Consider the following 12,852-nt stretch of genomic DNA (forward strand, 5'->3'; position numbering starts at 1 on the left):
ACAGCACCAGTCGGAGGCTCCTCACCCTTCGCACTGGCCTGCTCTCGAAGCTGATGCATTCCCTGAAACAAGCTTTCGGGATCTTGCATTCCGTCTCCTTGTGCTACGTTTTCAAGTGAAAACCTTTCTTGGCCTTGAAGGGCCATAACGTCTCCCAGATCCATTGGACGCAATAAGAGGGTTTGAATACTAACGCGGGTGACCTTCTTATTGATCCCAGGTACTGAGATCCGACCTTTGTCTGTCCAGCAACTTTATATAATTTTGGAGATTAAAGCCGTTTACTGCCTTTGTTATGTTATCACTTACTACAAGGCCCCATCACTGCAAGCTAGATGATTCATTCGTTTTGTGGACGACCCAACTTTGGTGTCAACAGAGAAGGTCATATTCCCTCTCGTCCTCTGAGAAGAGTAAATATCACTATCAATTTCACACAGTGTCATGTGGGACTGCTGTAAGACCCACGGCAGCTGTGCTTCTGCGTCTTTTTCCAAATACATTTACTGGAAAGGTTAGCACCGGCATGTTGACTCTATCCTGCTAGGTACAAAGTGTTCCGCCTTTGTACAGATGGTAACCAGGGCAGCATGGAGACAGAGGAGGAAGAGGTGCGTGACTACAGAGTGAAGTGCTTCAACAACTTGGCCACGACGCAACTGAAGCTGGAGCAGTACAACGATGCTCTGCAGTCCAGCCAGAATGTTCTGTCCCTCGAGCCCAACAACGTCAAGGCACTGTTCCGAACAGGAAAGGTGATTATTTCGACCCTCCTGTCTGGAAGAAGCCATTGCTTATTTGTTGGCTACACGAGCAGTAAATAATTTCTGGGTTTATGTCCAAGCTGCTGTCAGACATGGGGCAATACAAAGAGGCAATGGAGGTGCTGAAAAAGGCCTTGAAACTGGAACCAACTACCAAGGTAAGATTAGCGTATGTACTTCCTGTTAAGCACAAATCGGTGATTGAAACTTTCCACAGCGTGGGGACGTGATACATCTGTAGATAAACTTTAGCATTGCCACTCATTATTACTTGGGGTGTGTCTCCAGACAGTCAGAGATGTAGCATCCGCTACATCATGGCTCAAAAGTGTCGTCTAAGCTAAGTCATAACTACCACAAGGCATCGCTCCTCCCATGCGGAATATAACTAGTGTCTTTGCTCCCAAGGAGAATGACAGGAACATGTTTGCACAACGCAATAAAAAACATTGACTTGAAGCATCACGTGTAACCTCACATTTGTGAGAGGGAACATTGTCTACATCACCGCTAACAAGTGGGTCAACTCAAACGGAGTCCAATTTAGTGAGCAGCAATAATTTTCTCGTAAGAAAACAACCTCAGAACCTGACTTGAGCTTCACATGGAAACAGCTGTAACTGTTCCAGCGTCCACGTGCTTGTCTTCGACCCACAACTCGTACAACCACGCCGCTCTGAGCTGTTTAGCAAACAGGATAAAAATACATTCAGGAGCTGAACTCTCACAAGCCACAGCTCCAAAAGTGAAGGTGAGACTGAGTCACGATTTCCCGTCCGTTTGAATCGTCTGGTTCCGAGTCAACAATCTGGGTTTATAAACATTATTTTTAGAGCGCGATGTCTGCCGTGAAACGTGTCAGCAACATTTCCATCTGCTGTCTGAAACTTTTCAATGACCTTGTTGTGGGGAGGACGGCTCGCCCAGACAAAACAAAAATATCTGAGTCACGGCAAATCTGGTTGTTGTTGCAGAGTTTCTAGTTCTCTTCCAAACTGGAATGAGAAAGCCTTCGTGTGGTGTGTGCTGAGCTTTGACTGAGTGGAAACAGTATCTCCACTTGAGCTGATCATTTTTCCAAAATATTCCTTAACAGATCTCTGTCATGTCCTCTGTCCAAAATCTTTTGATCCACTCCCTTTTTCACAGTGGCAGTGCAGCAAAAATGACATTATGCCACGTTCTACCACTTCTTTGGAGAACCAGGGTCCTTGCCCTGTCAGGTGTAACCACTCAAGATATTGGTCCAGATCTAAAAGGTTTCATCTCAATAGCTTCATACACAGTAAATGACAGTGGCAAATGAGTGTGTTTGCTACTGACCACTGCAGACTGACATAGATCACATTTGTAGTGTTTTAGTAATGGGCTGGAAAACCTTGTGGGAGGTGCTCGTGACGCACACGTTCAGTACTCTGCTGCCCCCTGTTGGACAGTTGGAAGAATTGTGTGCATATATATTTTTAAAGATCTGCTATGTATATATATATATATATATATATATATATATATATATATATATATATATATATTTTTTTTTTTTTTTTTTTGTTAATAATCCTACATGAGATAGAGACGGGATTTAAAGGTTGTATATTCCCTCTCCAGTGCAGACATTTTTTAATGTGAGAAAGAGAAAAAAAAATCCTCCAAAAAAAAAAAAAAAAAAGAGATTGTGTATATTCAGATGCGTGTTTGGGGAACTTGTGCTGTAATAGAATGAAAAACTAAACAGAGGAGCTCAGCATTGTGGTGACTGTTAATTGTTATCAAGCTGATGTTGCGTTCTTTTAAGGCCATCCATGCCGAGCTGTCCAAACTGGTGAGAAGACAATGTGGGGACAAAGAAACCCAAAAGTTCCAACCCAAACCAGCAGAAATGCTCGGAGAAAACATGGCACCGTTTCTGATCCCTCCCAAAAAGAGGCCAGCGGTGAGTCCGAGATGAGAGTTGCAAACGTGACTTTGTTTTAATCCGATGTTTTGCTTGTTATTCAGGCAATGTCCTGGAAGTTCATACTCGCCGCTCTGCTGGTGGCGCTGGGCAGCTTGGTCACGTCCGTCGTCCTGACCGCGCGAAACTGACCTCGCCTGCCTTTAGGTCGACTGAGTAGAGGATGAATGACGGCACGAGTAGAGGTGAAGCTAGACAGAAGCATTTGATATTTATTTGTCAGAAAGATATAAGAACACTGTAACATTTCAGCTATAAAACATTTTGATCAGAGCTCAAACAAACTGGACTTTAAAATGCCCGACCATTAAAACACCATCCAACTCCGGAGGAAAGAACGCCAGTACATTTTCTGTGTGCAGGAACCTTCATTTAAGTCACTAAAATGCTAAAACCGGTAAAAAATAAAGCACATGCAGTGGTAATAGTGTGTGGGTCATTGTGTTTACAGTTGACAGCAGCTGCTTTTTTTGGGGCTGAGACCCAGTTGGACCTGAGAGTCTGACCTCTGCCTCAGTTTGACACTTCTCTTGACGGCTCTGCGAAAACCGGCGGGGAAAGAGGGGGTTTGTCAGAGTGCGAGGCCGTGAAAGTGAACGGGGACAGTTGTAGGGAATGGAACGACCACCCACCTCGCCAGGTGAAGCACGGCCTCCACAACGTTGGTTCCTTCTTTGGCGCTGGTTTCACAGAACAAGGCTCCATATTCCTGACAAACACAACACTCTTAGATTCCCTGCAGACGAACCAGGAACTCTGAACTTGGGTTGACACCTTGGCAAGCTTTTCTCCGAGCAGACTGCTGACACAGCTGCCATCTGGACTGGACTCCTTCAGGTCCATCTTGTTCCCGATCACACACATGGAAATCTCGTCCTGTGTGCAGTCCTGGCACACAAACACAGACGTCGGTCGCCGCGGCAAATTTACGCTCAGTCACGCGACGCGCTACCTGAATCTCGTCCACCCACGCTCGCACGTTCAGGAAGCTGCTCTCTGAAGTCACATCGTACAACAGGAGGACGCCGTGTGCTTTACGGAAATACGACCGTGCGATGCTGCGAAACCTTCCGTGCGGGAAAACCGGGCAAATTTTAGTGCGGTTGTTTCACGGGCCGCTGCCATCGCACGGCTAAAGAAACGTGGGTGGTGTACCTCTCCTGCCCAGCTGTGTCCCAGATCTGAAGGCTCGTCCTCTCCCCGTCCACCAGCAGCCTCTTGATCTGGAAGTCCACGCCTGATGAGCAGACATGATGAGAGCACAGTTGTGACTCGCGTGTTCCTCAGCGGAACTCACCCAGCGTGCTCTGGATGTCTCCTCTGAACTCGTTGAGCATCAATCGGAGGAGGAAACTGGACTTTCCGGACCCAGCGTCGCCAGCCAGAACCAGACGGAACATGGGAGCCGGCTCCTCCGGTGGTGTGAGGTCGGAGACTGAGGGCTTTAAAGTGACAAATTAGTTCATGAAGTAAGTCACGAGTTGGTGCAGTACAGTGGGATTAAGACATTCCTGTCATTTGTTTAAATCTTCAAATTTTCCTCTGAACTCTGACCTTCACTCTTACAGTAGTAAGTACTGTGTCTCATTGGCTCAAGTGACCTGGATAACCCCAAGGTCAGAGGTCGCACAGCTAAACTAAACTCACAAAACAATGGGCTTCAGTATATGCAACAAGTGTGACTGCACAGAAAGTGTCAAGCCTTATGTATGGAACGATGGCCGACCTTCACTGAAAAAGCAGACAAGCGTCTTCGGAGTGAGGCGGAGAAGGAACTGGTGACACTCGGCGCCAGCGAAACGGCGGCTTCCGACGCGACTTCTGATATCTGTAGCAAACATCTGACATGAATTTCACGTTCAGAGGCGTCGGCGTGCGTGAGCCGCTGCAACCTCGATGTCAGACTGGACGTAGCTCTGAAACACCGTCTCTAGTGAGTTCCTCCCATCGTCGCTGTCATAGTCGCTGCTTTCTGCCATGTCCGTCTGCAGAGAGACGCCGCTGTCCAGGTACTTGTCAGCCCATGAGGCCACGTGAGAATAGCCCGCGCTCCTGCAGCCCAGACAGAAGCGTCAACACATGTTCACTGTGTGGTGGAGAGACTTGTTTATCCTGCCTTCTGGGGATCAATTCTTGGCCTTATGAGGACCTTTTGTAGGGATATTTTTTGCCGGTCCACACAATTTGAAGGTTAAGACTTTTTAAATATATGGGTCAATATAACTGGGTTTCAGTTTGGTTCAGCGTCCTGGTTAAAGTTAGCCATGTAAAACACATGGCTAACTTAAACCGGGACGCTCCAAAACGGAGGGTTAGGTTTAGGGTGAGAGGCTGGGGAAAGGGTTATGGCAATGAGAGGTCCTCACAAGGATAGAGATACGAACGGGTGTGAGTCTACGCACGTGCCGTTGTTGAACGTGCTCTGTCGAAGAGGCTTCATCCTCCGAGCTGGGATGTCATTTTGGGGCGACATCTAGAGGAAGCGTTTGCTGTTAGTTTTCCTAATGGTACGAATGTTGTTGTGTCACGTTGGGAGGAGAGTCACCCGTCTTTTGGTCGCTACCGCTTCACTCTCCAGAGCCGATCGCAGCCCGTCGTTACTGTCACACAGCTGCTTGTTCATCTCCCTGTCAGAGAGTTAAGGTCAACAAATTAGTCAGTCAACCAAACACGTTTCAAACCATTAACAAAAAAGAATCTTGTAAAAGCTTTAAGGAATAAACCGATGAAAAACACGATGTCTTCAGCAGGTTATTTCAAATTGCAATTCATGTCTTTGTCCACTGGGTGGCGGTGTTGGACCAGCCGCTCATGCGTACATGCGAACATCTACGCCACAGCTTTGGTCTTCAATGAGAAGGTTTGGACGAGAAGAAAGATGTACTCACTGGAGCAGGCGGATCTGGCCAGAGTACGACTGATACTCAGAGACCATTTTCTTTAAGTCCTCAGTCACTCTGCAGGTGAGACGAAGGCAACATTAGAACGGCAGCACGGTGTTATGATGGAAGACTCCCCACCTCTCATGGTGGGTTTTTTGATCCAGGTAGGAGTTTTTGATCTTGTCCAGCTCCGTCTGCAGGGCAGAGATGTTTGTCTGCGCTTGTAGCAGCGACGCCTGCAGCCGCTGGTTTTCCTGATAGAGACTTGGATGAAAAAGTGTTCGCCACAAACACTTTTATTAATGCGTCTTTCACAAGCGAGTCACCAGTGTGAGAGTCTGGATTTCAGCCATCAACTGGTTCACTTCTTCCCTCGACGGGTCGTCTTCAGACTCATCTCTCTGAAACAGAGTTAAAAACAATGTGTTAGGCCGTTTTAGTCATGAGCAACATGTGAACAACACTGACTGTCACTATGTTTTTTCCGAAGAAAACAACAGAACAAATTTTTCTTAGAAAAAAGTGCATGTTTTCACACTGCAATTTCCCCACTATAAGCCACAACTTTTTTTCTCGCAGTCTGACCCCTGTAGCTTATACAATGACATGGCTAATATATGGATTTTTACAGGCTAAAGCCCATCATGCTGCCAAAATATTGAGCCTTGTCACATCAAACCAATGACATCACAAGCATTTTATTGACCTTGAAGTGCTGAGTTGCTGAACAAAAGGTTTGCAAAGTACTACTCACTTTTAACAGCCCGTCCACAGTATCGTGCAGCTCAGCCATCTCACTCATGTGCTTCCTCTTCAGCTCAGACACGATGGCCTCCATTTTCCGACGCTCCTGCAGTCATACAGCCAAATCAGCCAGGTGACTGGTGCACACAGTGGAAGGCGCAGAAGTAACACAGCCCCTTTGTGAGGCACAAACATGCAGGCGGTTCGCAAGACTGACTGAAGAATGTGGTTTTTCCAAGAGGCTTTTTTAGCTTTGCTTGAAGCAGCGCGAGGTCAACACAAATATTTAAATTGAGGAGGCAATCCGGAGCACTAAATCCCAAAACACCCTCTTGTTTTAAACTCCAGTCTGACACAGTAGCAGGTTTAACACTCACCTCATCTCTCACTCTTTCCTCTGCTTTGGCCAGCTGAAGCTGCGTGTCCTCCTCCACTTCAGCCAGTCGATTGCTGTTCATCTCCTCAGCTCTGTTTGAAGACATTTATGAAGAGCTTTACTGAATTATATAGCATTTAAAACGGTCACCATAACAACAAGGCCTTTCACAACAGAAGTGAATGAGGGCAAGGTTATTCATTTGCAGGGCACCTGGAGCGGAGCTGTAGCTTCTTTAAGAGAAGACGAAAGAGTGTTTGGGTGGACAGTAAGAAGCCTTCTGCCCCCAATCGGCCTCAGATTCCATCAGTCAGGGAATGCTGGAGTGAATGAAAGGTTTGTTTCTCTTCAAGCTTCCTCCACCTCGTCCTAGCTCCAATTCACCGACCTGTTCTTCCGTTTATTTATTCAGTGCGCTGAGCAAGCAGAACAAGTTTAATTTGGAGCAGGTTCTCTCTAATACACACTGGCAGATGATTCTGCTTGTCATCAGGTGTTATTGTTGCACCTGGAAAATGATTTGTATTTGCAACAGGGATTTAAAAATAAATGAATCTATTCAGTCTAATGTCATTAGATGCTGTGCTATCTCAGTGAGGTGCCAGATAACCTGATATTTTCATTGCTAGCTTGAGCCATTGATCCTGTGCAGGGTGGTCATGTCAAGCACCCCTCAGTTTTCCCTCCGCCTCGACAGCTGGTGAAGGTTCTGAAGAGCTACAGATGGTCCGACTGTTCTCCTCTGGTCACTTATTTAGAGACATTCGTGATCAATAAAGGTCTCCTGGCGACGACGCAGCTCCTCGTCTCATGGAAACTTTGTTTTGTATGAGGACATATTATAATGGTTAAAGATCCTCGCAGTCATGACAGTAGGTGAAGTTAATCTCATGACAAAACCACATGTGGGCCTCAAGGCAACATTCCTATTAAGGAGGAAGACTTTCAATCGTACCGCTTCAAACTTGTTCCCAGCTGCTCAAACTCCAGCCGGGTGTCCAGGCTCTGACCAGCGAGGGAGTGCACCACTTCCTCATACTGCAGCAGCAGCGCGGTGTTTGCAGAGGAGTGAATGGCCTGGTAGAGATCAGCCAACTGCTCCCTGAGACTGAAGGAGAACAAACAGTTAACCAAACAATGGAATGGCATTTTCCCCCACTGACACTTTTACTCACACTCGGTTCCTTTTTTTTTTTTCCACAGGAGTGTGTTTATTTTTAAAAGCCAAAGCAAAACAAACCAGGTAAACAAACTGTAAATGTCAGCAATGTGAATGTCATCATTTGAATGTGATAAAAATAATTGTAGGACCAAAAAATTCAGTTATCTCTCAGAAAGGAAAAATATATATTTTTAAGTGCTCAGATTAAAAAAAATAAAAAAGCTACATGAACAATATTTACAGCGTAGTTTTGTTATATTACTACGCATATTTTAGCACGTTCAGCTTCAGCTTTTATTTAGCGATTATGTAAACATCTTACAGCAAGTATTAAAAAATATAAATAAGTTTGTTGTACAGTTAGGAAATTGGCATAACCTTATTTATAAACCTTTATAATAAATATAAAAAACAGATTAATTAAAATCAAACGGTTCATCAGTTCGTCTAATTTATAATCTAATATAATAAAACTATTGCATCTTGACCTTTTTTCTATAAAAATTGGATATTTCACAAAACAAATATATTTATATTTTCAACAACAGTGTGAACAGCAGAGGAAGTAAGGAGGGATGGTGTCAGCATGTTGGAAAAAAACATAATTTCTTTGCAAAACTAGTTTTATGACAAGATAACTTCAAATCAAATATTGTGATGTGATCACATCGAGAGGTTTTGGCTAAAACTAACCCCAATATACAACAGGACAAAAAATAAAATAAAACTGCAGCCAACTGCAAGTTCAACTTTCAGTCTGATACATACAGCAGCGTAGAGGAAAAAAGACAAACACACATATCTGCGTTGATAGACTCAATCTTGAAAATAAATAATCCAACTCGACACCGTCAGTGTTGTGCTAGTTCTTCAATCCTGCCACGTCATTTCAGTGTATGGAGAACTTGAGCTTGTGAAGAATTGTAGCATCAGATGTCATCACTTTCCCTCATTCAAAATTGGAACAAACTTCCTCGAAAACTAAATCACAACTCTACACAGTAGATATTGAAGAAGGTGGAGCAGCATGGCATCTCTTCATTTATACAAGGAAGCTGAGATATTCAGTAAACCACTCGGGGATGAACAGGCAACATGATCCAGTTATTTTTATTGGGAAGCATTTGGTTCAGGAAAATCAGTGTCGGCAAAATGACTCTATGGCCATTTCTGAAATCCTCTTGTAGCATCTTCTGAATCAAAAGATAGCTGGAGGAACTGGACCTTCCAGTATGGATCCAGGATAAAATATAAATAGGAATTGTATCATTTTCAGTGGGAAAAACCAGAGTTCCTGGAGGAAACCCAGAGGAGTGTTTCAGAGCAGGTCAGTCTGTCTGCACAGTTTTACCTCCTCCTCTTTTTATTGCCAAGTCTTCCCAGGTATCATCAGAGTTCATCTCTCTTTTCAGGAACCTCCATGCAGTGGAATATCTTGATCCTCCTTTCTTGATCTCTTGCAAGGTCCTCCAATAACAGGAGCATCGTCTTGCTGCTCCTCCTCCAAAGATCTCTTTAAGGATCCTGTAGTGAGAGCGACCTCTTGTTCAACCTCATCGCCGGGATGCTCATCGTGCAGCTGGACCTCCTCTTGACCCGACCTGTTAGATGGCTCATTTAGTCTTGCTGTCTGAGGGAATTCACCCTCTTCCACGTCCCATCTTCCCCGGAAAATTGACGTGAACTGGACAGGCACGTCGTCGTCGCCGGCTGAGTTATAGCCGGTGCTGTCGTCACTGTCGTCATCACTCTGGTTGTCGGTATTAATGTCACTGTCGCTCAAATTCATCCCAATGTCATCCCACCATCGGCAGAACGTATCCATGCAACTCAGTTCCATGGTTTCCTCGCCAAGTCGTAATCTGGACCCTCTGGGCAACGTTTCATCGACCGCCATTAAGACTAAATTCGTCACGTGGCGGCAGATTTCATCGATCCCGTTGGCCATGTTGAATAAATCCATTTCAACGTTTGCTTCAAACATATCCAATAGACCTCTGTTTGGGGGAGGGTGGAGTAGGTGAGGCTCTTGTGGTGCGTTCCCTAATACTATGTGTAAATCTGAAAAAACATGTGACCTTCCCATGTTTTTGTTTTGTTTTTCTCAGAGGGGTAAGGTTCTTGTAGCCTCAATTCAAAGAAAGAAAAGAGCAGTTTTTCAGATTCAAGGAACCATAACACTCTAGATGAGCGATCCAACTAGTGAGTCCAGGTAATATTTATAACTTTGAATATTAATGTGGCATTCACAACGCTCGTATCAGCTTTATTATGTCATCACCAGTAGGCGCTGGAGATCAAGGCCAAAAAAAAAAAAAAAACATTCAGAAGGCATAGCTTGATCAGAAGCAACCAACACGTGGTGATCGATCTGCTGATGGAAACTCCTTTTTAGCTCAATAAAATCTAAAAAATTGGGGATTTGTATGACTATGTAAATCAATCTAACACAACAACCTGACTCCCATCATTGGAGACAACACACAACAAAGTGAGAAGAGAAAAGTTACAGTATTTGGAAAATAATATTCCAGACAAAACATTTGATTAAGCTCACCAAGTTTAACCATGAATAAACATGACAATTTGTTTGTCAGCGGGTACGTCATTCATGCATCATGACACAGAGGGTTAGCCAAATACGTACTGTAACCCAAACAAACAGCGACACAAAGCAATTATTGGACCAACAACGGACGGTATGTTTAGCATGACGCAGGAATAGTGCTGGGCCATTTTACTGAAAAATAAAAAAAAAAATAATAATTGGTTTGGTCTCAAGTCTGCAGGTTGTTTTAAAATACTTCATTATTGTAAAATATCAAATATATTTTTAAAATACCAGTTTTGGAATGAATATTTTTAACAATACATTCAACAAACTATATTAACAATAGCGTCAAGTGCATAAGAACACTCTCCGGTCAACAAATGTAAGTAAATAAAACAAATATAAAAATAACATAAGAACAATCTCCACATTGATATCAAGTCACAGGAGGTGACATGATGCTGTGTTGGAACGGATTAGCGTGCTGGTCAGTACTACAACGGGAAGTTGCCAAAAAGACCAACAAACAACACTCATTCACTCATTCCAGAAGACTTTGACCTCTGGTGGTGAGGGGCGAGAGGCGCATCCAAGTAGCCACGGAGTCCGTTTATTTAAGGATCAGCGTGGCAGCCGATAATCGAGATCAACTTGAAACGATCATTAATCATGACCATCACTCAGTCCTCCATGCGGGAGTGAGACCTGAGGCAGAGACTATGCGATGAGCTCTTCTTCAGGTGCTGCAGTACCAGCACCTTCCTCCTGAATGTCTAGGACTACTACAGTGGCAGAAAAAAAAAGTTTCCGGAAAGCCATAAAGTTTCACACAGTCACAAATATCATCATGAAATCTTCACTTGTGATTGAAACGTTGTGGCTGCATTATACAAACAAACAAATATTTTTATTTGAATGTTTGTTTATAGTTTACAGCAAAAACTACCAACACCAAAGTCTTGACAATTTAAATACGTCAGTTCTCACACATTGACTTCTCTAAGTCAACAAATACCAATGAATGGGTTCAATACTGGACAAAAAAATAAACCATCCCATCATCAAATTCATATTCAGTAGTCCTGCTATTAGAAGACAATAGGATGTATATGGTGTTGATTCGGTGAAATATCTTGTCAAAAAAGCTCTAAATCGTCAGTAGCTGTGACCTGTTCTAGACCGGCGATCATGACCAGGGTATCCCTTCATACATATCCGGGACATACGTCAGTCCACCGACAGAGTGTCAGAAATAAGCAGTAGAAATAAAGGAGTGATGGTCCAGAACGAGGCCTAATGTTTGCAGTCACAGTATGTTGCACAGCTTTAAAGCTTTCAAGACAATTAAACATGACTTTAAAGACACACACGATACTTTGTTTCACTCGCACAAGTTGTACAGTGTATTTAAAACAAACGCCAAACTAATGCAGACTTTTACTCAATCCTAAATGAAACAAAGTAAACATTATTTCGACCTCTGTGAAGGGGAGTTTAGCATCTCTGCTCTCATCTAGTAGCATTAGCCGTTAGCTCGACACCTGAGCGGACGCTTTACCTCTCAGAGAAGACAGAAACCACGTTGGACTTGTCCACAAACTCTTCCCACGCACCCCCGAGGATGGTGCTCGACCCGGCTTCGGCGAACAGGTCGAATGCGGCGGAGAACTCCTGGAACATGGAGGAGAACTCGCAGTAGTCGATGTGTCCATCATTGTCGGCGTCCAACCTGTCGAACAGCGCTCGGATCTCAGACTCCGGGACGTTGTGCTCCTGGCACACGGCGGTGAAGTCCTCGAACTCAATCCGCCCGGACTTATTCACGTCACAAACCGAGAACAGCCGGCGAATACGAGACCGGTCCATTCTTCGACGATAAAACTCATAAAACGACGTTTTCACTTAAAAAGCCACCAGCTCGCGCACCTCGAACTCACTGTCAAACTTCATCGCTTCTGCTTTCGAGGCAGTTGATTGGTTCAAATAGAGAGGTGGGCGGGACATATGCGTCACTCAAGATACCTGTGTGAGTAAAAACAAATAATTATCCGGATTAGAAAAGTATGCAAAAGAAAAACTATCTCAACTAATAAGGATGAAATCATCTTAAAAGATACAGAAAATTATTTAATTTAATTTAACAGAACAGTTTTGTGGAACAAGACAGGAAAAAAGTGTGTGTGTGTGTGTGTGTATATATATATATATATATATATATATATATATATATATATATATATATATATATATATATATATATAAATAATTGCTAATGTATCATTTGGTGAAACAAAGCCAGTAGAAATGCCTCAAGCTTGAGCGTCCGGCGACATTCCAGCAGAAGGAAACCTCCAAATAAACAGCAGGACTATAAACGTCCAACTGCGTCGGTGACTGCGCTTTATTTGCCTTTCAGGTG

The 12,852-nt window shown here is 43.9% G+C and overlaps 2 protein-coding genes across 4 annotated transcripts in view; one reads left to right on the forward strand and one right to left on the reverse strand.

Moving 5' to 3' along the window:
- The window catches only part of fkbp16 (FKBP prolyl isomerase 16), a 32,445-nt gene extending 29,291 nt beyond the window's left edge, over positions 1 to 3,154 (forward strand). For both annotated transcript variants that reach the window (XM_053886668.1, XM_053886667.1), the window contains 4 exons: positions 574 to 755; positions 845 to 922; positions 2,560 to 2,697; positions 2,763 to 3,154. In XM_053886668.1, the coding sequence (XP_053742643.1) occupies positions 574 to 755; positions 845 to 922; positions 2,560 to 2,697; positions 2,763 to 2,849 (485 nt within the window). In that variant the 3' untranslated portion in view covers positions 2,850 to 3,154. The remainder of the gene's footprint in view (positions 1 to 573; positions 756 to 844; positions 923 to 2,559; positions 2,698 to 2,762) is intronic.
- zgc:162879 (ras and EF-hand domain-containing protein) lies at positions 2,430 to 12,390 on the reverse strand. Of its 2 annotated transcripts, XM_053886665.1 has the most exons (17): positions 11,992 to 12,390; positions 7,676 to 7,828; positions 6,722 to 6,812; positions 6,355 to 6,450; positions 5,927 to 6,001; positions 5,739 to 5,854; positions 5,607 to 5,675; positions 5,264 to 5,345; positions 5,121 to 5,191; positions 4,611 to 4,770; positions 4,445 to 4,546; positions 4,016 to 4,160; positions 3,874 to 3,955; positions 3,671 to 3,785; positions 3,493 to 3,606; positions 3,351 to 3,427; positions 2,430 to 3,257 (listed from the first exon to the last, which is right to left on the reverse strand). In XM_053886665.1, the coding sequence occupies exons 1-17, from the start codon at positions 12,297 to 12,299 to the stop codon at positions 3,164 to 3,166; spliced, it is 1,950 nt and encodes a 649-aa protein (XP_053742640.1). In that variant the 5' UTR covers positions 12,300 to 12,390; the 3' UTR covers positions 2,430 to 3,163. The 2 variants fall into 2 exon arrangements, 1 of the variants encoding a protein (XP_053742640.1); XR_008416609.1 differs by lacking the exons at positions 2,430 to 3,257; positions 3,671 to 3,785.
- Positions 12,391 to 12,852: the final 462 nt, after the last annotated feature.

Source organism: Synchiropus splendidus, chromosome 14, assembly GCF_027744825.2.
Source record: "Synchiropus splendidus isolate RoL2022-P1 chromosome 14, RoL_Sspl_1.0, whole genome shotgun sequence".
NCBI lineage: Eukaryota > Metazoa > Chordata > Actinopteri > Syngnathiformes > Callionymidae > Synchiropus > Synchiropus splendidus.